Raw genomic sequence first — 26,555 nt, 5'->3', positions numbered from 1 at the left:
TGATACCTTGATAGGCTGTCTTGTCCTTGTGGGCAGAAGTGCTAATCACGTGCATTTCTCATTAGCTTTGCATTTTGTCCTACTGATATTATACTCAAAAACTCACTCAAGGAGCTCATCTGAGGCAAGCCTGACCTTTGCTCTGGGCTAGAGCCTTCTTCTACTCTGAGAAATGTCTTAAAGGGAGCAGGTTTAGGTGGTGCTGGATTGACCTGGGCCAGCAGCATTTGCTTGCAGGTTAGGAAGTTACTGGTTAAAATCTGTATGCCCATTGTTGGACGAAAACAAAAAAAAAAAGGCTGTGCCAGGTTAACCTTGACCAGCAGCCAGATGCTCACTGAGCCACTTCAGCTCCTTCCTTTACAGGACATGGGGAGAAAATAGGATGAAAAAGCTTGAAAAATTCAAGATAAGGACCATGACTGGGAGAGATGCTTTGAAAAAAATGGGTTTGTGATTGAGGGGTGGACCCTGACTGTCGAGGCCATAACACATGTGAAACATGCACTGCAATCAAGTGATCCATGTAGGTAAAATCTCCCTGGAGCAGGTGGAGGGAGGTGTCTGTGATATCAATAGGGTGAGGCATGGCAAACTCACCACACTGTAGGTGCACTGGGAAAGGCAGTGTGGGCTGCTCTGCCTTGGGAAAAGGAAAGTGCATTTGTGGGATTGTCTTTGGGACACTCAGGGACCCAGGTGCACTTGGTGCAGGAGAAAGTGGAAATCTGCTGTGTACCTCAAGGAGATTTCTCCCTGGCAGAAAGGAATCCATTATTTGATTTGTATGGTATAAGAAGGAATACAGCAGGAATCACCTGAACCAACAGAGAATGAGCCTCACCAGGAACCATGTGAGTAGGAAGGGCCGCTGTTTGTGGTTGTGGTGGTCTTCCCAAGCAGCTGTTGTGCATGTTGAAGGTGTGGTTTCCCACAAAGGTAGCTAGAGATCTGCCTGCTGATGGGAACCAGGGAATCAATTCCCATTTTTCTTTACTTGCATGTGCAGCTTTTCTTTCCCTATCAAGCTATCCTTATCTCAATGCATAAGTCTAACCTTTTATTTTGTCCCCATTCAGTAAGAAAGGAGTGAGAGGGAGTCAGGATGGATGTTTGGATGTTGGTTGGGGTCAGCCTGTCACAAGGGCATATCTTATCCATGATCCATGAGCATGTGCAGGATATACTTATGGGCATGGACTGACCTGAGGGTGTATCTAATGCTTAGAGGTGGAAGCCTCTAAATTTGAGATCCCAAGGTAATTACTAAACTGACCATGTGAACTTCTTGTTAAAAAATCTAATTCAATTTTAAAAAGCTTTAAAACTGCTTATTTCTGTTGCTGACTTGCTGTGGAATTGGATTATTAGAAGCAATACCTGTGTTTTCCCTGGCTGTCTGCTCCCACTGTTTAATTCCAAGGGAAGGTAACAGAAGTGATCATAAACCAAATGTGCTGCAAGGTGACAGTCAGTGGTGTTGTAAAAGCCTTACTGTAATCCACTTACCCTAAGTGGATTTGCAAGCTGTTGTGGCTTGGAGTTGCTCCTTTGGGTACAACTTCAGACCCACCAAGTGAAGTGAGTGAGCCCTGGTGTTGTAAGAACCAGAGAAGTCAAACCTGCCCTGTCCTCTGCTTTAAACCTTTGACACAAGCCAGGTGATGAGGCTGGATGATGAAGGACATCAGAGTGCCTCATCAGCCAAGATGGGAACTCTGCAAGGATCTCAGGTCAGCATACAGGGACACAGCAGTTGATCCAAGGTTTGTTTTTTAATTGTAGTGCCACTGCCATAGTCAAGTGAGGTAACTTTGGGTCCTGACAGGATTTTTCCAAGAAAAAGGTGCTACATGAATGTAAAATGTTAGTAAAGCTCAGAAATTCAAAAATTTTCCTATCCTTCCATTAGTAGAGTGAAAATTATTTGAGAATTGATCAGAGTGAAGGTAGCTTGTATAAGGTCTCCTTTTCTGGCTCTTGAGCCTCTTGCAAGAATGTTCTCAAGTGTATTCACACAGCTACAAAAATGAGGAACATAAAAAAAAAAAAGAGAAGCTATCTTTTTAACACTGTGAAAAGTAGTAAAATATGAAAAAAACCCTCTTAATTTACAATATTCCTGTATTGCAGGAGTTGGCAACAGTGACTTAGGTGGCGTGGTTCTATTAGCCCAGGAACTAGCCTTAGGGGGTCTGCCTTCTCCAAATTATGTCCCTGTCCAACTGTGGCCTGGTTGTAGTAACGCATGAACCTTTGTTTCTGGTGTTATCCTGTGGGATAACATTCACAAAATATTTGCTGTAATTTTTCTTTTGCCAAATCTTTCCTGATGTTTGGTTAGAAAAATTTCTGCGAAACTCACCTGTGTTAGCAAAAATGGTCAGAAATAAGCATTTTCTAGTAGTTCTAAGTGTTCACATTGTTTCCTCAGTGTGTTGGGTGAATGGAGGGGAAGCACTTTTTTTCTTAATTTTGCTACTTACTGACATCTCTGACTTTAGTAAATTCACAGGTGAAGTATATCTTTAATAATTAAAAAGTGTAAATTTAAAACGTTCCATTGACTAAAATTTGTTTGTGTTAATTTGTTATTTACACAATTTTACAAGGTGTGTAGCCCAAACATTGACTGAATATACTTCATATGTTTGGTCCTGAAAATAAAGTTGTGCTCAAAGGATCTGTAACGCTGCCAGCATTGTTCTGTGGATAAAAGGTTTATGTGGCTATATTGGTGTAAAAATATTCCTTCTTTGTTATGGTGGCTCACTTTCTTGCCTGGGAGCATGTACCTCCCTTAAAAATTGATGTGATGAGGGTTTCTAAATAGTGCTTGTTCACCTATTGCTTACTCTAGACTTGCTGACCATGAGCTCACTTCTCTCCTTGCAGTGCCATCCTTTCCTTGGCTTCACAACAAAGCAGTTAATGAAAATTCATGGTCAAATATTTGGAAGCATACTTTACTTGTTGCTGTATTTAAGCCTTTCAAAGTCACTTCAGCCCTTTCCCTCTGCCCCCTTCTTTTGCCAGTGATGGTTTTTCCACTTTGGTTTGGCTGTATAAAATTTTATAAATGTATAAATATTTGCTGTATAAAGCACCGTGTGATTTGGTAATAGAAATATTTGGTTCACTGAAGTCCTCCGTGACCATGAGGCAAAGTCCATTTGAGCTACCAAATGAATACTCATCAGTCATCCAGTACAAAGCCAAGTGGTAATTAATTCTCTCTCTCCTGGTGACCACATGCTTCTGACGTGGTAAAGGGAGGAAAAAAAGGAGGGGAAGCAAATGTTGCAATCCTAGGATCCTAGAGGAAGGGCAGAATACCCCTCCTTCAAGCATTTGGGCTTAATATCTTCCTAAAAAGTAGGAGAGGGGAAAAAAATAATTTGCTGTCCCTGTGTTTGCAGCAAAGTGAGGTTTTCTGTTCCCTGGACCTGTCAGCAAGGAACTATAGTGGCAGTCCTCTTGCCCCAGGCTTTGCTCTTTGTGCTTTAAATATTGAATTGTCTTCCTTAGTGCCCTTTTTACTGGAGAATGCAAACTCTGAGCAATGCTTTCTTCTCTAGAATGTTCTGTATTGATCGTGAATTTGGGCTTCTAGGTGCAGAATTTACTACTGAGTTAAATATGAGTTCATCCTTTGCTGCATGTCAGACTGAAATCAGTGTTAAAAACCCAGAAATTTCTGTTGCAGCAAAAATTCAAAGGTCTTAAAAAGGAGGATTTATGGAAGCTAAGTGGACTTTTTTTGGTTGTAGTAAATGGCAGTACACACGTGGATATATTCACATGCATGCACAGCAATCAGGCTGTGTGCAGCACTGCTTGGCTAACTGGAGCTGATGTTGGTGAGATTAATGCTGCTTGAATGGAAATGCCTTTGGATTTCTCCTCTTCCCTCAGGCCCTGGTACCTTGAGAAGACTTTTCATTCCAGCTCATCCCATTGGACATTTTCTGCATGTGTATTTCTTCAGTTTTGCCTTTCATTTGCTGTATCATTTGGTACTCTTTGGACATGCAGGATGTTGAGACATAAAAAATAATGCCATAAATGTACAAGTCTGGTTTTTCCCATCCAGCTCATAGATTTTTCTTTTTAGTACAGTATGTACCCTTATAAACTGTTGGGTTTTTGGTTTTTTTCTCTTGACCTATGAAAGAAAAGTGTAAGTTACTTACCTTCTCTGTTGCATGTGCATTTCTTGCCCTTTGGAGATAGATTTCTGAATTTGACAGCAGACTGTGTTCCTTTTCTTTTAAGCTTTTGAAATGTAGAGATAATAACCACTATGTCTAATTCACTATTTTCCTTGAGGAGTATGATGAAAAGGTGCTTATACAATTACCAGAGAAAGCACATACCCTTCTTGCAGAAATACAGCTCAGTGAGACAGGAAGTATCCAGGCCTAAGTCATCGATTTCTCTTTCTCTTCCCTTCTTCCATTCCTCTTCCTGATCCTTCTGTCCCATCTACTTCCACTCCAACCCCCAAATCTTTAATCCTTCAAGGAAATGCCCCTAATTTCTCCATTAACCTGTCTGAGTAGTCAGTGTTTAATTTCACTTTGCCAGTAAAGGCTCTACTCTGAAATTCCATTACCTAAGATCAGGCTGAACTGATATTTGGAGTGCTCAAGTTCTTTAGCCTCAGCTAATTAGGACCTAACTTCTGCATCAAACTTCTCATTGGGTGCATTCACTCTTGCAGCAAGAAGGATTTAAATTGGACTAACATTAATTTACCTTTCTATCCGAGATCCACGAACATAATGGAAAAAATCTGAATGTAGCCTTGAAGGCAAAGAGAAATACAAACTTCCTGTAGGCTTCCATCTTCTTGGTGGCTGTATATTGGCTTTTGTGTTGGGAGAACTATTGTGTTCTGCTCTGATGAGGCTTTTGTGATGCTTATAGAACTTTTAATAGAAACGTGAGGGTGGATAAAGCCTGGTCTTTATTAGTTCTTGTCACTTTGTGGCTTTGAAAGGCTTGTTATCTGTTATCACAAGAAGGAAATGGCTACTGCTATGTTTGGCACTGCAGAAATGCAGAATGCAGCCCTTTTCCTGTGTAACTATTGAAAACCATTATTATAAGCTTTGGGAGGGATATAAATCTAGACCCTATTTGAACCCAAGATTAATAAATTAAAAAAATAGTATAGAATTAAATTATTTTAATATAGTGTAAAAGCCAGTAGAATTTGTATGAGCTTAGATTTATTATTTTAAGATTCCCTCCAAATAAGCAACAGATCCTACCAGAAAACCATGCCTAACTACCAAGGACAGGATAAATCTCAACAAAATGCATACCTGGAACTGAGTTTGGTTTGATTGTAAGAGTAAATCTGGTTTTGGTTACAGCAGAACTTGTACCCCTGATTTAATTGGAAGATGACAAAAACTTTCTAGAAAATACCCACCTACATCTTAGGCTTCTGCCAGCCTTGAAAATCACCCTGATCATCCTGGCATGACTATATCTAGGCCTAAAAAATGATCCTAAATGATCCTGAAATGCTGAACTGGATTGAGAGCTGCAGTGAATGGCACATGCCCTTTCAAGAAATAAAGACCAGAGAAGAAAAAACGAAGGATCCGGTTATCCACAGACAAAACTGAAGTTGGTTCCTTGGCAGGTCATCCAGAAGAGGAAGAATTTAGACACCTCTGTCACTGGGGAAGCCAGCATAAGCCTGGATGAAAATCCTGTGTGTGGCAGTAAGTTCAGGGTTTGAGTCCTTATAGCCAGTGACAAGGTCCTAAGAAGGTAAGCAGTAAATAATTTATCCTCCTGTCATATTTTTTTTAAATTTTTTAAATTACTTTTTAATTTTTAATTTTTGTTTTGCTTTGCAGGGGGCAGTTACACTGTTATCTCTTGGTTTTCATTTGTCTGTGCACATGAGAGATTCCCAGCAGAGTTCTTTAATGATTTCCTAAACTTAAACCAAAACTTCTCACTGAGTCAGATTTTCTCACAATAATGGTTGCATTTTAAGCTGTTGCATGACTTAACTGTTAGCCATTTTTTTTTAAAGTTCACTCTGTCCTTTTGAAAAAGAGAATGATAGAGTATGAACCCTCCTGTAACAAAAGGAAAAAAGTACCCAGTGCACACTCAAAGTTCATTTATATTAAGTAAGGTAATTGAAACTGAAGGATGTTGTCATGGTCTTAAACTCTCCTAGGGTTACTTTAGTGAGTGGCAATAATCTGTTATTTTAGTTTGAGGGCTTGATCACTTGACTGTGTTACTCTGTTCTTCCACTGTAATACTGTGAAATTCTATATTTAATTAATAATTATTTGGTTAACACTGCACTCTTAATTTCTCAAGGTTTTCATACTTCTTATTTGATTGGCATAATTAAATAAGAAGTATGTAAAATGTAAAATAATGTTATATTGATTAAAAAGTGGTGCATCTTTTCACTAAATGGTATCCTGTTTTAATTCAATATAGAACTCTTGGGTTTTGATGTAAGTTTTAAATTTTTTAATTTTATTTTTCTATCTTGATATAAGAAAGTAATATTGGCTTATAGAAATGACAAATGGGCTGTCAATGTATAAGATATGTAAAAATGAAGAGAGTTTTTTTTACTTTAGAAAAGCAAACCCAGAGAACTAAGTCTGAAAGTGAGGTAAAGCAGGAGGGTAAAAAAGTGCCTTTTGTCATCATTGAGTTGTTTGGGTATGTATTTTTCCCATGATGATGCATTTTTTAAAACAAAGTAGGATAAAAATATCAGGATTTCAATAGCTACTTTTTATCACTGTTTAATCTTTTGATTTAATATAAACATAGAGAACTCCAACCATCTTTTTTTTCCTCCTCTTTCAAGAGGAGGTGGGTTTCTAAAGAAGGACATATGTAGGATACACAAGGACAGTGGAGAACACACTGATCCTCTAATCTATGTTTTTCCTAGTCCTGACTGCCTTGCAATCCTGTAATGAAATTTGTTAACTGTTGTATTGAATCTTGTATTAAATCAATGGATTTATCAAAGCTGGGCTGTCCGAGGAGGTCTCACTTGCCTGAAAGCAAATGGGCACATATTTGGATTTACTCCTCAAGAGAAACTTTGCTATTTTGATATTTGCTTTTTTTCGGTGGTTGAAATAGGAGATTTTTTTCCTTCTTTTAAGCCCTGAGCACACTGTCTTCCTGTGCTACTCGGCTCCAGTGATGTTCAGAATGTGTGTGCAGCTCACAGTGAGAAAAAAAAGCCTCCCAAGGCTTTTCTCAGATGAAAAGATTGTTCACTACCCTGTTTCTGAGGGAACAACCTCAGAGACATGTCCAGTGCTGTTTGCTGGTGGATGTGGATCCAGAGGCTTCTCTGAGGAGGCTGAGTAAATGGGGTTACACTGCACTGAGAGCCCCAGTGCTGGATGGACTTCCAAGTGCACTGCTTGCTCTGCAGGAGAAGGGATTCTTTGGGACTGCCATGAGATCATGAGATAGGAGAGAGTGGAAGGAGAAGAGAAAAAAACCACCTTGTGTTGCTCTCAGAGTTGTGCATGCTTTGTGAATGGCTGCTGCTTGTGTCCGAGATCTCAACCTTTCACGTCTTCTTAAGGAAGTTTGGAAGCAGCTCTGGAAGTGAATGTTTTCCTCCTGCACAGAGAGTTTACATTTTCAGTGAGCAGGTCTGGGACACTGAACTGCTTTTTGTTAGTGGTAAGGGTTTGATTGCTTCAGTGACTTGCAGAGGCTGTGAGCTGGCAGCTCCCATTATTCCCCTTCCATGAACCACTGGGCTCTGAGCACATCTGGAGCTGTTGAAAGAGCAGCTGAACTTGCGCTTGTTTCCTGCAGTCTGAAACTGAAATGTCTTCTGAGTCTTTTAAGAGTCTGAAAATCACTGGGCCATCAGGAAAGGCTAAGCCAAGCTGGCCTTAATTAATAAAAGCTAACAAAATCTCCTGGTCCTGGGTAGCTGACCCATAACTGAAAGTTTGATACCAGAGAGTGCAATGTGGACCCTTTTAGAACACGAACAGAGAGCTGAAAGATAAGTTACAAATAAGAAAAATACACAGAATAATTAAAATAACACAGAAACCAACCAGACATTTAACTTCTTGCAAGTACAGCCTACACAGGAGTTTCTATGCTGTATAGAAAATTGCAGATAAATGCTTGTTTGTAATTTGTAATCCCATTTGCTGTCCTCCCCCGCCAACAAGATCAGGACACACCCAAAATAACTGTAAGCACACAGCTTATAAGAACCAGGCAATGTGGAACAACCAGAAATCCTTCCATGGCTAAGTCAAGAGGGGAAAAAATCAATCCCAAAGCAAACATACACTTGATTTTGATTTTTAGTTTCCTATTGAATCACAGAACCTCTCAAGGCCAAGCAAACCTCTCTTGTTTTCTCCTTTCCAGCAGTGTGTACCAAGTTCCACTTGCTGGTCTGGCACTTACAGATGGTTCTAAAAGATAGCTTTGTTTTTCTAGGAAAAAAAAATCTATATTTTGAAGTAAAGAAAAAAGCTCTCCTGCCTCTTAATACTAGTCTGAAACAGGAGGATGTTGTGGTAAGCATTACTCTTTTTTTCTTTCTGAATTTCTCTATTTTTTTTTCCTGATGCTCACATCAGAATTCTCCTACTTAAAGTACAGCAATTAAGAATTTATTTAAATTACAGTAATAAGAGTTTATTTTTTTCATCATTCAATATATTCATACTGGTGGGAGTCTGACTCTTACCTCTGCTAGCCAGATAATTTTATACAGGTGCTCTCTTGAGGAGGAGAAATAATTAAAAAGGAGTTTTGATGGCTTTTGGATTTTTTCCAGTCCAGTTTAGGAGTTACTTGGTGTGGGCAGGAGGTGCTACCTGGGCTCTGGGAAAGAAAGAACATCTATTGCAATAAGCTGTTGAAGCATGGTGTATTTCAGTCTTTTGTTTTCTTTATGCTCAATTTTGCCCAGAGAACTGGGAGGTGAAACCTGATCCCAAAAGAGAACTATTTTGAACCAATCAGTATTTTTAGATTATCTTTCAATGGAGCAGCTCAACATTTGATAAAAGGAAAAAACTTTCAAATTGAAGAAATAAGAACAAAGAGCCCTCCCAAATATCCCTCTCCCCTGATGCTTTCGCTTGCTTATTTTTTGAAGAGAGGATGCTTTCCTCATCTTCCATTTTAATGAAAACAGCAAAGCTTACAGAGAATATTCTGTTGGCATAAGGCCTTTGCTGCAAGAGATCTGTGTGAGGAAATAGATTTCCTGTCCTCTGATGTGAAGGGAAAAGTACAGTTTTCATTGTGCTGCCTGTTATCCTGGGTGCTGTGTGCAGATCTGAAGCACAAGACAGCCCCTCCTTTTACAGATAAAGAAGTGGAGAGGAATGGGGAGGGAGGGGGACTGGCCTGGCACAAAGGTCAGCTCAGTTAATGTCTGCACTCTCCCACCACAGATCACAGCATGCTGGCAATCATTTATTCATCTGCCACAAAATACCTGGAAGAAGGAAAGAACCTGGATTGGAGCTGCCTCATCCAACACCAAGAGAATCACAAATCACAAACTGAGGCTCACAGATAAAAAAAGAGCCAATAAGGACAACAAGAGTGGATTTGGAAAGGAGATGGAAAGCTTGGACCTCTCACAAAACTCAGAACCCAGGGCCAAAGTCATGTCCTCACTGAAAACTTCTGGAAATATAGGCAGTCAAGCAGTCAGGCAGTGTCTGCTGTCAGTGCAGAGCCAAAATAAAGAGTATTTTCCCAACTGCTGTGGGCCACTTCAGTATGGTGAGTGTAACAGGTAAGCTCTGTGTGTCCAGGGACTTGCTTGTAGAGGGAGGTGACACGGTGGTGCCTCAGCAGAAATTTCTGCCTGATAAAAGCAGTGTTCATGAAGATGTATCCTCTCCTCCTAGGGTGTGAAGCTGAAATTGATTGCTGCCACACTCTGACATGTGCAATAAGTTTCACACTCCTCTGTCTCTTCATCTGTGCATGCTAAATGCAAGGCTGACACGTGAAAAATGTCAGGGATTTGTTTTAGCTCGGCTGTGCAGTTCTCTGAGCTAATGGAAACAGCTACCCATGGGATTTCTGCTCTGAGCACCGTTACCAGAGCTGAAAGAATTTGGGTGAAAAAGGCAGGGTGGGAAAATGTGTGTTAGTCTCAGGTGAGATGCAGGTCTACCCCAGCTCACTTAGCATCTGTTCTGGGTTCATAGCCACAGCTGCATTCACAGGCAACAAAATTATTTTACCGAAGACTGAGATCTATGAATTTTCTTAAATTGAGAGCTTTGTGTGTGCAAACAGCCCGGCCTTATCACCTCTGGAATTCATTTTCGTGTATGTAGAACTCAGGGAGGATTGGTGCTTAGAGGGAGTGGGACTTGAGGTATGGCAGACACTGCTGGGAGTTACTTGTTCTTTTTGAGGTGCCTTTTTAATTCTTCTGCTTCATTGGTTAGAAGAGGAAAAAAATATTGTGCAGAAAGGCTGGGGAGGCTGGAACACACAGTGGCAGTGCCCCTGTGCAATCATTTCCCCAAGTGACTTAACTGGTCACATGGTGTGCTGTTCTCTGCTTGTGCCCAGTGATTCAGCTCCATATTCCCAACAGAAGGAAATATCTGTTTGGCCCAAGTAGCCAAGGTGGTGAGCTCCCAGAGCTTTTTGGGTCGATTCTGATGTGTGTTGGGCTGAGAAACCAGCCCACATTCCTTCCAAGCTGTGCCCCAGCTTTGTTAAAATGTAGGGATTTATATTCACCTTTCTTTCTCCTTCTTAAAGTTTTCTCCAAAATATTTTGACTAAAAATAAAATGAGAATTATGCTTTCAGTCATCTTTTTGACACCAATTTTTAGGTAAGGAAAGAGGCATTTCTGCAGACTTTTATTTGCATATTTGTCATTGTAATAACAGATGTGGCAGTGCCAACTCCACAGGGAGTACAGAGGTTTACCTGGAATGGAACAAAGCTGTGAGGGTGGATTCTGGGCTGGAAAAGATGTGGGCTGTGGTCATGATATCCTGGATAATTGTCTATGTCAAAGGTAAGAAGATATATACATATGTTTTAATATTTTTTTTCTGAAAATAAGGTGTATGATAGAGTTTATAAATTCACAAGTCTCTCGGGTATATTTCTGGAATTGTCTATCTATTTATTGACACACCTTCCCCATTTTTTTTCTCCTGCTGTTCTTTCTGGGACCTGCTTCCCATGCAGGGAGGTTTTCTCCTTTCTTCTACTGCTCTCTGTGCAGAGAAGGTTTTTCTCTCCTCTGAAATATCTTCTGCCTCATTTCTAGTCCATCCTCTGTGCTCTTCAGCTTGCTCTGAGAAAGCTGCGAACACTCTCAGTGGGATGAGCTCAAGGTGGAGAATGCACAGGAAGCAGAAAGGAAGTTAGTGTCAAACTCACTCTTGTACAAGGAAAAACCTAGGGAAGTTGTGATGTTTTACCCAACTCTGTGATATTTTGAAAGCTTATTTTGTCTACAGCCTTTTAACACTGCTGTGTCCCTCTCCCCTTTCCCAAGGATTTGCCTTTTGTGAAAGGACTTCTCTCTCAGGCCTTAAAATTTGGTGCCAAATGATAAGGGGAAGGTGGCTACACCTGTGTCTGTTTCTGTGGTGGCCAAGGCTTGTCTGATGAGCACTGCTGATCTCTGCCATGCTCTTCATACTTGGACATGTGTGTAATGTCCTTGAGTGTCAAAGCAGTGAAAATTTATCACCTCGTCACTTGGATTGTTTATCAGTTCTGGAGGGCTGCAATGGCTGCTGCTGTGGGAGCCTTTCAATCACAGGCAGCCTGGTTTTGGATTCTTGTTGGAATAAATGTGCAAGCCACATCTGACAGAACCAGCTGCTTTCAGAGCACCCACAGCAAGCAGTATGGATATCCTGCTAGGTGGGGGAAGGGGATGTGCAGGGGCTCAGGGAGCACTGTATGATGCTGTGTTTTGGGCTCCAGTGAGCCAATTTGGACTGCAGATATTTTTAGCACCATTCTTCAGCAGGCAGCACGCTGTACAACTGCACAGCAACACCGTGCTTCTCCCTAGGTTGGTGTAGCTATGTTTCCACCTCCTGGCAGCTATGAGGAATAGCTGTGGAGACACTAAGGAGAATTTTTCTTGTTTTTGCAAGGCACTAGAAGACGAAGTAGGAATTTTAAAGAGGCAGTTCTCTTGAGCTCAGGGGGGTTTTTAACTCCTTGGCATTCAGTATTCTATGCTGTGTATAGGCATAGAAGCTGCTTCCAAATATCCTGCTTTGCAACAACTGTGAATATGAGTCCTTGAGCTGAAGGGTCATAAAAACAAGGTGCTTGCAGCAGGTCTGTGTGTAATAAGACACCAGAGAGACACTTTGAGGGAGGGAGCATCAGTGTATATCCATGGTAACTGGAGATTTGAACACACCTAGTGAAATCCCAGCTCCAAATACCTGTGCATTCTGTCTGTTAGGAACATCAGTTGTTATAAAGTCACATTCTGTTATGGAAGACACATGATCAAGACTGTGATGTGAGTAACAAGAAAATGCTAATTTTTTGTAAAAAATGAGTAGTTCAGGTGGCTCAAAGAATCAAAGAAATTGGCAAAAAGTTTTAATATTAAAGTGAAAGCATGAGAAAATGCACTGGCAAGGCTGACTCTACTGCTTACTAGATGGTTAAAGCACAGAGAATGATCATGCTGAAATGTAAAATCAATCAATCTAAAACTAAAATCAACCACAAATGATCTACACTGAGGCTGGGGAAGGAAAAAGTGTAGGGATGGGAAAAGATAAGGATAGAAAGGAATAAGCAAGGCCCTCCCAGTATTCAGAGAGGTCTGTTTTGCCAAACTTAGGCCTGGACTTGGCCAACAGCTTAGGCCTAAACTCAGGTTGTTATTTAGAAAAATAAGTTTTCAAAGCTGTTTGTTAAAAACCAAAAGCTTGTTAGACTGCACTAGCTCCTGGGAACAGACAGTGTTTCTGATAAGCTCAGCCCAGATGCAGCTCATCAAGGCCAAGGCTTAATGAGCATTTTTAAATGATAGTGCAGCCCGAGGAGCGTGGGGGAGGCATTCTGTGAGTGTCCTTCAGTAGAAAGAAAACACTAATTTTCTCAAATAAAAATATCTTGCACAAGTCAGTATGACCTCTCCTTGTCCTTGACAAGTGCAGAGCCAGAGCTGGGTTTTCTTTCAGGACCTGCTCAGAAATCTCTAGTGGCTGTTTCTTGTCCATGCCAGGGCAATGCCATGTCCCTGTTTCACAGGAAAGAATGACAATCCATCTCAGAACTGCCCTGTGTAAACAAGGAAAAGACAACTTTAGACAACTTTGAGTACATTGTGCAGTACATGTTTCTAGAGCCTATAAAGAAATATAGGCTGTTAGTTCAAAGCTTCCAGATCAAAAGTAATTTTCAGTGAAAATGCATTTACAAGCTAACTGTCCAGTTATGCATTCAGCCAGGATCCCTCACCCCGTATGTTCCTTATGCCCTTGTTAACTGCATTAAAGTTACTTTGGAGGAGTTTTGCAGCACAGGGACATACCCTGATGAAGTAGAGGTGCTGGACTCACTGAATCTGGACTTTGAGTGAGGTTGTTTCCTTCATTGTTCAGTTGCAGGTGCCCCCCATGTAAAATGCCATCAGTTGTCCCCAGGTCATCATCTTTTACATGAGGAATTACCTTATTTGGGGAAGATCATCCTCTTCAAAGAGGTTAGTCAGAAGTCTGTATAGTTCAAAGTTGCCTCTACTTTATCCCTTTGAATGAATTTTAAAAATATTTTTTTCCAGAGACTCTTTCATTACAAAAACCATAAACTAGCTCTGACAACAAATCACGTGGAAGCAATGTGCAAAACTCTGATTTCTAGTGGAGGAGACTTTGCAAACAGGCCAATGAACTTTTCCTGCTGTGAGTGCAGCAGCTCCAAGTGTGTGCATAAAGTTGTACCTCTATACAACGATTTTTAAAAATATTAATATATGTAGCAATACACATACACATGGCCACAGTACAGACACTTTTAGCAGATTAAGACATGTTTTTAATGTATTTTAAGTGAGCCCTTAGCTGTGCACAGACACAGCCCTATGGCTGTAGCCTATGTATGTACATAGCCTACACAAGCAGGGCTGACCAAAAGGCTGAGGTCTGTGGCATGACTTCAGCAAAGTCCTTGTGGTGGGGAGCTAGGGGCTTCCTGATCTCTGTCTAACACTTCTGCATTCTGTTTGCTAGTTGACTTATTTTACTTGGTTGGTTTTTTGCATCTTACTTCCCCTTTTCTCATTTGTGTCGTAGCACTGTGTCTCAATTTTTCACACGGTGCCTTTGGACATTGAACCAGGAGACAATAATGTGCATGTTCTCCAGAGAAGCTCTGCCACCCCGTCCTCTGCTTCCCCTCTGGGCTGTACTTTAAGCCATTCTGGGAAGATGAGAAGATGAAGATCTTTTATCAGCAATACCCACAGTCCCTGACAGCTTTAAAATCTGTGGGAGATGACCTGAACTTATACTGTGTTTTTCACCTGCAGACCACTGGACTACAAAATATGGGGGAAGTTTGCTTAGCAGAAACCTCAATAAGGGCATATTTTAGGACTCCTCCCAGCTACTCCACTCTCCTGCATCATCCTGCCTCAAACGGAGCTTAAAATCTGCCAGGAGTGCTGGTAACCAAAAAAGAAATGAGGTGAGAGGTTCTACTGGAAACCACCAGGGAGAATTTTTCTATACCACTGACACAGAGCTACCTGGCTCATGAGAAAGGGAGTCTGTGACAGCAAAGAAACCTATATGGTGAGGAAGGAAAAAGGACGAGCATCCCCTTTGGTGTATTACACCACACCAAGAGTGTAGGCAGTGACAAATGGCATCCTGACCCTGATGTCATGACTTTACTTGGTATTTGAGAGGTGGGATGTGTAGTTTTTTCAAATATATATGTGGGTTTCTATTTTAGGTATGTTTTGTTACACAACCAGTTTATTCCACTTAAAAAAACCCCAACAAACCACCACAGAAAGGGAAATGAAAGAAAACTATTCCTCCTTTGCCATACAAAAGCAGCATGTATTTCATATTTTTAAGTGTTGATCTAGCTGCTCTATAAACACAGGGGACAATTTTGTCCCCTTCCCTAAATATATAAATAAGTAAAATACACATCTTCTTCTATGTGGTGACTCCAGTGAGGGCAGGGAATGCAGCTCCTTGAGGCTGGAGAAGCCGTGTCCCAGCTGATGGGCGTTCCTGGGTCTTCGTGCAGGATCTCACAGCTGTCCATGGAATGGGGAAGCTGTAGATTTCAGAGAAAATGATGTTCCCTGAAGTGTGAAGGGGAAGGAGCAGTGAAGAGCTGAAGGAGAGAGGAGGTCAGGTAAGTCCCTGCTTAGCACTGCCTAAACTGTGGTTAGTGATGCCAGGTAGGACAGACTGACAGGTGAGGAAGGACTACCTGGGGTTTTATTTCTGTTGCACACCAGGTCTTCTGCTATTTCTGTTCTTTTTAAAGCAGGAATTACTTGAGGTTTGTAGCTTCTTTATGTGCAGTTTGGGATGTGTGGTGCAATTCCATCATGTTTGGCTGTGGAGTGGGAGGCCAGATTCTCTGACTGAAAGATGGGGAGGAAACCTTCATTGGGGAGCCTGAGATACATCCTGATGCTTACTAAAGGAGTTAAACACCAAGCTGTAATCCCTCTCCTCTCTGTTCATCCCTGTATACTTGTATGGAAGACTTCTCCTCTGGCTATCCACAGCCCTGAAAGCAGTAATTACACTTGTGGATTGCTAATTCCCAGGTTTTTGTCTGGGAAATCAGCAGCAAAAAGCAGTAGGTCCACAAGGGGCAGGAGTTAAAGCAGTTAAGACCATGAACATATGTGTGGTAGGTAGATTTGTCTGCTGCAGTGCTGGGATTGAGCGAGAAGCTCCTGAGGTTAGCAACCTACAAGTGATAAGGGGATTCTCTGGGGCCAGGAGTAGAAGTTGCTGAGCATGGCCCTGCTGGCCCAGTGCAATCAGCTACAGTTAAAAAAGAGATACATGTCCTTGATCTCTGCAAATTGTGATATAATTGCCTCTGGATATTTTAACATGGAAGTATCAGGTTTTACAGGGTTCATTATCAGCAGGGCTTTCCCCCATCTGTTGGCTGACACTGGTGAGAGCCACAGATGGTTTATACCTGGGAAAGTCAAGGTGTTAGGTACAAGAACTGGGGTTTTTTTCTGCGAAAAATGGAAAATGTAAAGCAAATGTCTTCTCTTTTTCTGAAAGGAAGAGAATGAGCTACCAGGGGTGGTGTTCATTCTTTCTTTGGTCTTTCTGCCCCTTCCCAACACTGGATTACTCCCTGAGGGACTGGCTGCAAGGCAGCTACAGGTGTGAGGAATATGCCTTGGCTTGTGCAATAACTTCATGGGACTAAGCTGTTTTCCAGATGAACTAGTGATAAAGAGGTAAATATATATGAGAAGAGGGGAGATGCCCAACTGCTTTCTGGAATTACAGCTACTATGTATGACAAACTTTTTTCCCCTGGGGAAAAATCCATACTTTGTAATGTTGGTATTACTCTAAATACTGCTATCTTTATGAAATCAATAGATGGCACAAATCTCTGTCTTGCTGTGGAGGAAATTTCAAAACTATTTACCTTTAGGTATATTTACCTAAACACTGTAATTTTACAGTTGTTTTGTATAACTTGCTTGTGATTGTTTTGAGAGTTCATTCTATCAGGCTAATTCTCTCTTTCAGAAAGCCATCCACCCTCTATTTCCCATTTTGCAGAGAAAGCTTTGTAGTTTGGAACTGAATGAAACTAGCTCACAGACTGGATGGACTAAATTTCAAATAATCTTTATCTTCAACTGATGCCAGCAACTGTGAGACAAACAGGGAGTCTGGGAAGAAAATGCACCATGGAGGTGCTGATCCTCAGTCCCTGACAGAGCTAACAGTCTTCTGCCGTGCTAGTACAGGAATTCAGAGGTCAGTTTTCAGGGTCAGGATATCTTTAAGAGAATAGAAAAACCAGGAGGCTCTGAAGTCAAGGCAGAGGTGCACTACCCAGCAGCATTGTCAGGGGCCAACCACAGATGGCTAAGGAAGATGGCTAAGAACAGAGAAAGAACACAGCCTCTCCTCTCCCTCCAGAGCTTTTCAGTTTCAGCTTTGGAAGTATCTACCTGCTGGCCCTTTTGATATGTTTTGTCTTCAACACAGGGCATTCAAAGTCTTGCTATATTCTGTTGCTTCATTTTCAGTGGAGGGATTTGAGGAAGTCCCAGCAGAGGACCATTGGTAGGGAGAAACGGGATCAGAAGAGCCTGACCTGTGAATGTTGAAAACACAGCATAACCAGCATCTCTCACTGCAGAAAAGCTGCAGGCTTTTGAGTTGGGTGCTGTGTGGTCTTGGTGATGAGGTAGAAACATCAAATACTGCATAGAAGATGCTGCTGCTGCTCTGACTGCCAAAATTGTGGGTTTGGATTTTAAACAATGTAGCCTTGATTTGCAGAGCAGTTACCTTAGCCTTATAAGAGAGTTGATCCAGATGTGTGCCACTGCTTTCTCTTCTTGCCATCCCTTCCAGCCCTTCCTTGCCCAAAGACACACAACTTACAGAGAACAGAGACCCTTCTAAGGCAGGGTCTTTTGTAACCTTTACAATGTGCTTTCACTTCAAAACAGAACCCTATTTTGTTGAGTTTAAACATGGGAATGGCTCTGTGACATACTGGTAATCCTTTAAAAAGTTGTGGTGACAACTGATGCACTGATGGATACCTGACCTTTTCCTTTTTCAGGTTGTGTTAGCAAATATATAAATCATGTTGGACATTGCCTGATTTTAGGCTGGTGCTTTGCATAGCTCAAGGCTTGTGGCTGGTGTGTGATGTGTAACAACAGACAGCTGAGGTTGTAACTTGTTCATCATGTCACAAAGCAGTTTGTTTCTCTCAATTTAACTCTGCCACATCCTCTTCGGGGCAGTGTACCACCACAGGGTTCTTTTGACTCATCTCTTTCATGGGGGGAAGGGGGAGGAGACTTTATCTGTCTGTAAGAAAAATCAGCTGCGTGTTAAGGTCTCAGAAGCAACAGCAAAAAAAACCTAATTAACCATACAGCCGAACGCAGGGATGGAATCTCCTGAACTGGGATAGTTCCCACTTTGCAGTTGTATCTGGGCCCTTGGTGAGGACAGAGAAGGAGGGGAGCTCCAGGTACATCCCTGCAGTTCTCTGGTGTGCAGGAGCTGCCTTGGAATCAGCCCTCAGGACTGGGATCCCCGTGGCAGCGGCTGCCGGTGCTGAAGTCTCCCTGCTCACCCCAGAAGGAGAATCGGAGCACCAGAGCACGCTGGAACTGCTGCTGCTCCCCTGCCACGCGCTGGGGTGAGGAGGGCTCCTCTTGAGCCTGCAAAGTGAGTGGATCTCCCCCTGCCTCAGCTCTCCTTGGGATGAATCCGAGAGGGAAGAGTGGCACACGTATCGCGCGGTCTTGTGCCAACAACCGCTACCAAGGCTGAGTAAAAAATTTAATTTATTTTAATGCAGCTGTTGAGGCATTTTAATTCCATCAAAGGCAATAACACAGGGCGAGCCACCGAGTATTCGTTTGCTACTTTTAAATGTATTTGATTCATCCCTGCTTGGTTGTTCCTTTATGGATTTTGAGAGTTCCTTCTCGCTCAGAGGCACAACTGTTCAAGGGCTGTGAATTTTAAAAATTGCAGATTAAATTCTGCATTTCACACATGAATATTTAAACAGTCATATACTCTCTTCTTTCTGTAAGGTCCCATTTTTAATCATTAATGCCTGTTCTTTTGAGCAAATAAACCGCATATATGAAATTTGAATGCATTTTAAAAAAAAGATACTTCTCTGGGACAAGTTCCAATATGACAATATTCTGTTATGAATATTTATGGACCCATCAAAATTGGTGAATACTGAATTTGCTGATAGAAATTATGGAAGGTTTGCTGTTCTTTCTTTTACTTTCCTTTTGGAAGAGACTGAGAAATTCTTTGCAAATTGGGTCAAGTTCAGTACATAAGTTTGGTCAAAAATGTATATTTTAATTTTCTTTGGTAAAAAAAAAAATCAGTTTTTAAAGATTTAAACTGTTTTGATTGAAAGCAACTTTTGCATGCATAATCTATTCAAATTGCAAAGAAAAAAAATCCCAAACCTTCTGACAGCGCTGAATAAAATAAAACAAAACAAAATATTTCCTTTAAGGCAAAAGATTTTATGTGAATGCAAGAGAAATTTGAGATATTTTTAATGTAAGAATTACATTGCTTGTTAAACATTAGTAGCAGAATATCGATCAATGTGGTTGTATTGGCATTTTTACCAGGTGGTAATGAAAGGTTTTCATCCAGATGCATCACAATTCTTTGTTAGAGTTGTGAGCAAAACAATTCTTTGAGGAAAACAATTTTGTTGAGGGTGGTGAGGCGCGCTGGAACAGAAAAGTTATGGATGCCCCATCCCTGGAAGTGTTCAGGGTCAGGTTGGATGGGGCTCTGAGTAACCTGGTCTGGTGGAAGTGCCCATGGCAGGGTGTTGGAACTGGGAGATTTTTAATGTCCCTTCCAACCCAAACCATTCTGTGATTCAGTGACTTGAACATGCACTTGTATCACGCTGTGTTAAGGAGAACTCCATCTCTTGCATTTGGCTCATGCCTGTGGCAGCGTTTGTTCTTCCTGTGCCACACGTGTGGCAGTATTGTGGCTTCTCTCCTCTACACCAGGCATCCTCTTGTGGTTTGTTTCACATTTAAAATGAAATCTTTGACTTGGGAATGAAAACATCATCGTGTCAGTATTTCCCATGGGATGGGAGCACGGTTTTCCAATCATCTCTAGCTGTGGGTGCCTGATTCAGAAAGTAAATTATTAAAGAGATAGAGTTGGCAGCATTTATAAGATCTGGTTTGTTAAAAGGTTTAGATAGTTGTAGGATAGCAGGAGTTGTTAGATGCCTCTTCAGTTCACCCTGCCTATGAAGGCAGGAAACAAACTCATGTGGTTTTGATCCCCTGCAACAGGAGGGCTGCTCTTTTTGTTCTGCTCCAAAAGGGCAGGTACTCTTCAAGAAATTAAAAGCATGCAAAGGCTAGGAATAATTTCTATGCCAAATAGTTGATGAAGTCTAGATTCTGAGTGGGGTCAAACATCCAGGATTTTTAAAAATTGTTTGTAAACAGTAGTTTGTTTGGCTTTTTTTTTTGGTTTGGTTTTTTGGTCTTTATTTTTGCTTTACTTTCTTCACTGTGAGAGTGGCACTTGACATGGGGTCTTGTTTAGAGCTCCTGCTTTCAAAGGAAACAGGGGTTTTACTACATGTTCTCTTTGAAGGGATGAGCGCAACCATTTGTGACTACATGCCATTTTCTTTGCCTTCATTTTCTGCAGTGCTGATTCCTGCTGCTAAAGATGGCTCAGAAATGGGCAGTTCTGGCTGTGCTCCTTTTCTTGCCAATCAATCTGGTTGAAGGTAAGCGAGAAAGATCCAAAACTGCATGTAGCACTGTTTGGTACTCTCTATTTCCAACTTGCCAGGAGATTGAAACTTCATAGTACACCAGAGCAAATTTTGCCTATTGTTTTGTGAGAATGGAAAGAGTAATGTCACCTCAGCTGGCAAAATAATTGAGTGCCTTGCAGAGGCAGATAAATCTGACAGGAGTCCAAAACTGGTCATCCAAAGACAGACCTGTTCATCTGGAACAGTGCCAGGAGAGCTGTGATTTCTGGAATAAAAGGGATCCACATATGTCTCTTACTAAACTTCTGCTCCAAGTGTAGTTGGTTTCACCGTGCCACACATGTGTGTTCCACAGCTATCCCAGGTTTTACTGGCACTTGAAGCAAGGCACCTAATTCAGGAACACAATGAATTTTTAAAAGTAGCTTCCTTTTCCTTAAGAGAGAATTTTGCCCTCCCCATCAATTTTTCAAAGCCTATATTAAAGAGACAGAAATTTGTTGCCTAAAGTAAAGGTGGGGGACTTGCATCTTGTCAGCATCACTGCCCACAGCAAAAAGGCACCATCTTCCAAACTTCAGGAAGGTGGATCTGGAAGTTGAATACTAATATGACCCCCAAGGCTGCCAGTACAGTCAGGAAGTGTATTTTTAAGAGTGATGAAGCCAAGAGTTTCCTGTGCTTTTACAATGGCTGTAGCACCTTTTTAATGTCTTTTTTCATCTTATGCAGCTCACAACATGGTGAGTGTACAGGCTGGCCACGAAGCTGTGCTGGATTGCCCCAACATGTCCAAGGTGCCTCCAGTGCAGGTGACATGGAAGAGGAATTGCAGAAGTTGCTGCTGCTTGTCCTATAGAAGGGATCATGATAAGACAAGCAGGCTGAACTGCAGTGAGAGGATCACATGGAAATATTCACCTGTCAGTGACCCTGCACTTCGTATTTACCCTGTGAACCTCGGGGATGAGGGAATTTACACCTGTGAATTTGCCAACACGGAAGGGAATTTTGATTTTTTCTCTTCTCTGACTGTGATAGGTAAGACTGCACCATTAAAATAAAAATTGAATCAGTCTATTTGCAACATAGACAGGAACAAAAGAATATTAGGAAGCATAATGAATACATCAAATCACCTTTTTCATATAGTCAGGTAAATCATATCTAGGTTTCCATAAAAAAGGGGAAGATTTTTTGTTCTGGCTCTATTAGTTAAGGCATCTCAATATAACAAAAAATAAATTAATTTTGCAACTCTCTAATTGCTATTTTTTTTTCATTAGTTTGTTTTGGATTTGGGTTTTGGAGTATTTTTTGTTCTTCCCTGCAGAATTGTGCCTTTCTGATAAAGGTTTAGGTGTTGTGTGAGCCTTTCCCTGTTTTGCCAAATGCAGAATACGAGTTGTTGGACTTCAAGCAGAATAGTTTTGCCCAATTCCTCTTTTATTTCCCTGCTACCTGATTTTTGATTCTGCATATCCAAACTCCTAAATATTGTACCTGAAGCTTCAGCAATCTGCCTTTTCATCAGTCAAGTTGTAAATCTCTATTGAATCCACCCCTCTCTGTCATCCCATCTCCTGTTAATCTGTCATCACCTTTTGGCAAGCAGGAGGAAGCAGTACTTTAGATGTAGCCAGACAGTTTTTGAGGCGTCCACCTTGAACTTTTTGATGTATTGTTTTTCCTTTAAGATGTGCTAATATTTAAAATTATTTTAAAATCTCATGAATTGTTCATACACTCTAAAAAAACCCACCTGTTTGTCAGTTTCTCAGTTGGTGATTTTATACTAAAAAATGAAATAGAAGTATCAAATATGAATAGAAATAATGGTTGTGGCCTTTTAAAATTTCTTCTGCAGTCCCTCCTACGGTGACTCTGACCCATGACAAGAGCAGGGTGGCTGTGTGCCAGGCATCTGCAGGAAAGCCAGCTGCTGACATCTCCTGGATCCCTGCAAGCAATCACAGCTCCGAGGAAGAATTCCGTCACCCCAATGGAACAGTGACCAGAGTGAGCTACTTTGGCTGGGCCAACAGCTCATTTCCCTCTGTCACCTGCCTGGTCACCCACGCAGCCATGAACCAGACTGTGGTCATGGACCTGAGATGTAAATAATGTTATTTTGTGATTGCTTTTCATCATGTCTTGGGCTCCTCTCTGCTGTCTGTGCAGCTCTTCCCACTAAATGCCAGGGCTCTGGAACTAGGTTAGTTTGGTTATAAGGTGAAGCCTTAGTGCATGTTGAGAGATAAAGTAATGATTTTGAAAACAAATGCTTTGTGACACTGTATGGAGAAGCTTTCAGTGTATTTTTCTTTCAATTCCTGTCCTGTTTTACAAGAATTCCTTATTCTGCTTCCAGTGGGTTCACCTTGGCTGGCTGCCAGGTGCTCTCCAAGCAGCTCTATTGCTCCCTCCTCTTCAACAAGACAGGGAGAAAAATACAATGGCCAGCTCGTGGGTCAAGGTGAAGACAGGGAGAGATCATTCACCAATTACTGTCACAGACAAAAGACACTTGAGAGAAAGTAATTTCTTGCCACTCAAATCAGAGGAGGATAGCGAGAAACAAGAAAGAATCTAAAAGCACCTTTTTTCCACAGTAGTGATGGTCTGGAGAAAATTTCCTTGGAGCAGCATGCCTGTCTGTGACTTGCAAGTGTTCCAAAGGTAGTAAAGGCTAAAATCCAGATTCTCTGGCTGTGCTGGACCTGTTGGAAGTCTATCACGGTAGGATTTGTAAGAACAGCTTAAGGAGTGCTCATACCACCAAAGTATCTCTACTAGCAGAGGCATGAAGAACAGAAATCAGCATAAACCACTCATTAATAAGAGCATTTTGCAGGGATGGCTGCTCAGTTGTTCAGGGCTAGGAGTACTTGAAGAAAATGAGAATGTAAAGGCAGATGAGTTGAAAATGAAAATGTGTTTGTGCACACAAATGACTGGGAGAGTGAGGCAGCTTCTTATTGCTGATGGGCATCCAGACATCTCATCTGTTTCTCTCTGCTTTGTTTGGAAGCAGAGGATTAGCTTTTTCTTCCAGATAAGGTAGGCAGTTATGTCACAAATTCATGGATACTGACATCTTGCACTGTAACTTGCTCTCTTTTCTCATTGCTCAGACAGCTCTCATAGGCTTCCCTACATCCTGGCAGGAGCAGCTGCAGGTGTCCTTGCTGTCACTGGTGTGACTTTATGCTTGATTTTCGGGTGCAGAGGTGAGTCCTTTGAATCTGAAATATATTACAATCCCATTGCTGACTATGTGCAGGTACAAGGACATGCACTTTATTGCTGAGACTGAGGTGGGAGGCAAGGGTTGAGGAAAATGTTCATATATGCACAGTCCTTTTGGAGAAGTCGAAATGAAATAAGGGGTAGCAATTTAAAATAAGTCTGGAGTTTTGAAAGAGCCACAAGTATTGTGGTGCTAATGCATTACAGACATGTCAGGGATTCATTCAGGATGAAAAGGGTTCTTTCTGAGAATAGGACAGCTTTGAGTTTTTAGAATTATTTTGTTGGTTCTGCATTTACTGGCACAAAATTCTATACTAAAGAATGATAGTTCATAAACTAATGATCTCTTTCCATGAGCAGTGATAAATTTTCCCTTGAGCAAGTGTAAGAATAAGCCAAACATACATACTTTGATATCTTTCAGATAATTGTGCATTGGGCATATTAGATAGCTGATTTGTTTAATTTCTCATACTAAATGCAAAACACAGCTACTAAGAAGAAAATCAACTCTACCCCAGTAGAAACCAGGACACCCAGCATGACCAGAAGTTTCCATGAAGGGAAAAATAAAACAAGAACATATTAAAGAGCAGGATGTAAAAAAATAAGAACATATGAGGGTAACTGTATTTTGAAGAAAATCTTTCAAGATCTGGGGGCAGCTAGAGGAGAACCCCAGCTGTTACAGCTGTGTACCCTGCATATTCAAACCACTCTAACTTCCTGACATCCTCCTTTCAGCTTGCTGGTTACGTAAAAGGGCACAGGGCCCAGCAGAACACTCAGTAAGTGGCTTTGTGCGTGTGTGCTTTGCAGGTTTTGGTGTATTCTTCACTAAAACGTGTAATTTATTTTCAATGTGTCTGCTCTGACTAACTTCCCATATACCCCCCTGTGAGCACTTGGACAGGGGAATGAGGAACACATCATCTGTGAGAATGTGTGTTGTTTGGGTGGCCCTATCTTCATGTATAATCAGAGTATCTGAGCAATTGTTTAAGCACTGGATAGAGAGTGGTGTGGTGCATTTCTTGTCTATGAGTCGCATTTACAATGCTGAATTTTAACTCTCCAAAAATGTAATATTTTCATATTTCTGCTTCACAGAGTAGTCTTTATTCAGATATTTTATTTAAGAGTGTGTATTCTTAATGGCAGAAGTCTGTCTGATTAAAGATTGGATGGAACTAGATATGCCTTTTACAATGAGGGGAAAAAGGTCCACTTTGTTTTGCTGTATTGGAGACAAACACAGCTATGAAACTTTTATTTTTATGTGGCACTTCATATACTTGTAAGCCAGGAAACACCAGGGATAAATCTGCCACCACAACTTTTACTCACTCTCTAATTCCAGTGTATTGTGATATATATTTAACAAAATGAAAATGTACTGCTTTTCCTCAGGGCTTCTGCCTCACTTAATGCACATGGAAAGACGAATTATTTCCTATTTTGTTTTCTGCTCATGATTTAATTAATGGTCGTGTGCCTTGTTTGTTGCAAATCAGTCAGAGTGCTCTGAAGTTAGAATGATTCATTTCCTGATATGCTCTTGTGTGGCATTCAGGACAATTTCATTGATGAGAGGGGGAGTTGCAGAGATCAAAGGCTTCCAGTAATTTTAGGTGCCTAAATTGGATTGTTTGTGGTCTGTCTGTTTTGCTTTCAGAGAAGCTAGCATTGTTCATTTTCATCTATTTTGCTGTAGATACCAACATTTCAAAATTTGTTTTTGAGAAGACAATATTAAGAAAAAAGCAATATTAAGAAAAAAATTTTAGAGGCTGTCCTGTTGAGGCTTGTGAAGGCTGTTCTTGCATTTGTCTGCCTGTTCATGTTTCACCCTTTTGCTCAGAGAAATCTAAGAAATTACTTCACATTTGTTTTACCACAGTAATGTATACCTACCAGATTTCTTCTGCTCTTGCTTTCTGCTTGGGATCTATAGGAATGACAGCCCCACAGAATTCTACAATGTAATACAATGGTACATATTTTTCTTGTTGTTGCAGACCAGAGCCTGGAAGTTCCCACCTTCACGTGCAACAAGAGCAGCAGTCAAGCCTCCTGACATTCCAGAGAGAATCTATGCGAATTACAGCCCAAGATCTATTTATGTATGCTTATAAGAGTGTAGGCACAAGTAGTCAGCTCAGCTACTAATGATACTCAGCTACTCAAATTTGTATTTCAACACCTAAGCCTCAGACCTTACCCCCCAAAATCTTTGTATTTCCTGACCTGACAATGGTGGGGCAGAAAGGCCCATTTTAGTAAGTTTTTTCTCTTTCTCTAAATATCAGTACAGCTCTAGAGAAAGTTGGAAATTTTAAAAATTGAATTAGGGACCTTAATTCTGTTAAAAAATGGACTCTGGTGCATAGGCTGCTTTTCCTCAAAACAACAATGGACATATTTCTGTGCCAGAGTAAAAGACTGCTGGTGAAAACGTGGCACTTTTCTTTCCATTTTGACAAGTAGATTCTCTTTAAAGTTTTGTGTTGGAAACTAGAAAGTGACATGGGAGACCTCAAAACACAGAAGGTCAAAGCAATACATCTAACAGAAATGCAGAAATAAGAGAGTTTTAGGGTTTTTTGGTTGTTTTGTTTTGTTTTCTGGTTGCAATGACAGATGATGATCTTCTATTTGACACATTTGCATTTTTAATAGATTTCTTTTTCACTTAATTTTTCTGTTTGCATTGATGATTGCTGGAAAATAAAGCCAATTTGATATACTCGA

The 26,555-nt window shown here is 41.0% G+C and overlaps 1 protein-coding gene across 14 annotated transcripts; it reads left to right on the top strand.

Moving 5' to 3' along the window:
• The first annotated feature begins 535 nt into the window (after positions 1-535).
• On the top strand, positions 536-26,555 carry LOC135294993 (cell surface glycoprotein CD200 receptor 1-B-like). Of its 14 annotated transcripts, none has more exons than XM_064410975.1 (14): positions 536-580; positions 692-854; positions 5,382-5,787; positions 8,494-8,573; positions 9,462-9,811; positions 10,934-11,064; positions 14,569-14,726; positions 15,303-15,413; positions 20,480-20,561; positions 21,285-21,593; positions 22,420-22,668; positions 23,687-23,782; positions 24,549-24,592; positions 25,823-26,555. In XM_064410975.1, the coding sequence occupies exons 9-14, from the start codon at positions 20,501-20,503 to the stop codon at positions 25,937-25,939; spliced, it is 876 nt and encodes a 291-aa protein (XP_064267045.1). In that variant the 5' UTR covers positions 536-580; positions 692-854; positions 5,382-5,787; positions 8,494-8,573; positions 9,462-9,811; positions 10,934-11,064; positions 14,569-14,726; positions 15,303-15,413; positions 20,480-20,500; the 3' UTR covers positions 25,940-26,555. The 14 variants fall into 14 exon arrangements, with proteins under 14 accessions (XP_064267045.1, XP_064267041.1, XP_064267043.1 ...); XM_064410971.1 differs by lacking the exon at positions 536-580 and adding an exon at positions 13,643-13,743 and having other exon boundaries at positions 591-854; XM_064410973.1 differs by lacking the exon at positions 536-580 and having other exon boundaries at positions 591-854; positions 5,657-5,787.

The sequence above is a fragment of the Passer domesticus genome, chromosome 2 (genome assembly GCF_036417665.1).
Source record: "Passer domesticus isolate bPasDom1 chromosome 2, bPasDom1.hap1, whole genome shotgun sequence".
Classification (NCBI taxonomy): Eukaryota; Metazoa; Chordata; class Aves; order Passeriformes; family Passeridae; genus Passer; species Passer domesticus.
This window is presented reverse-complemented; position numbering and strand designations above follow the sequence as displayed.

Bases quoted from the DNA above. Each gene is read 5' to 3' on its own strand.
- LOC135294993 (XM_064410975.1), top strand. From the start codon at position 20,501: ATGGCTCAGAAATGGGCAGTTCTGGCTGTGCTCCTTTTCTTGCCAATC. The intron at 22,669-23,686 runs GTAAATAATGTT...CTCATTGCTCAG, and splicing joins TGTGGTCATGGACCTGAGAT to ACAGCTCTCATAGGCTTCCC. The intron at 23,783-24,548 runs GTGAGTCCTTTG...TCCTCCTTTCAG, and splicing joins CTTGATTTTCGGGTGCAGAG to CTTGCTGGTTACGTAAAAGG.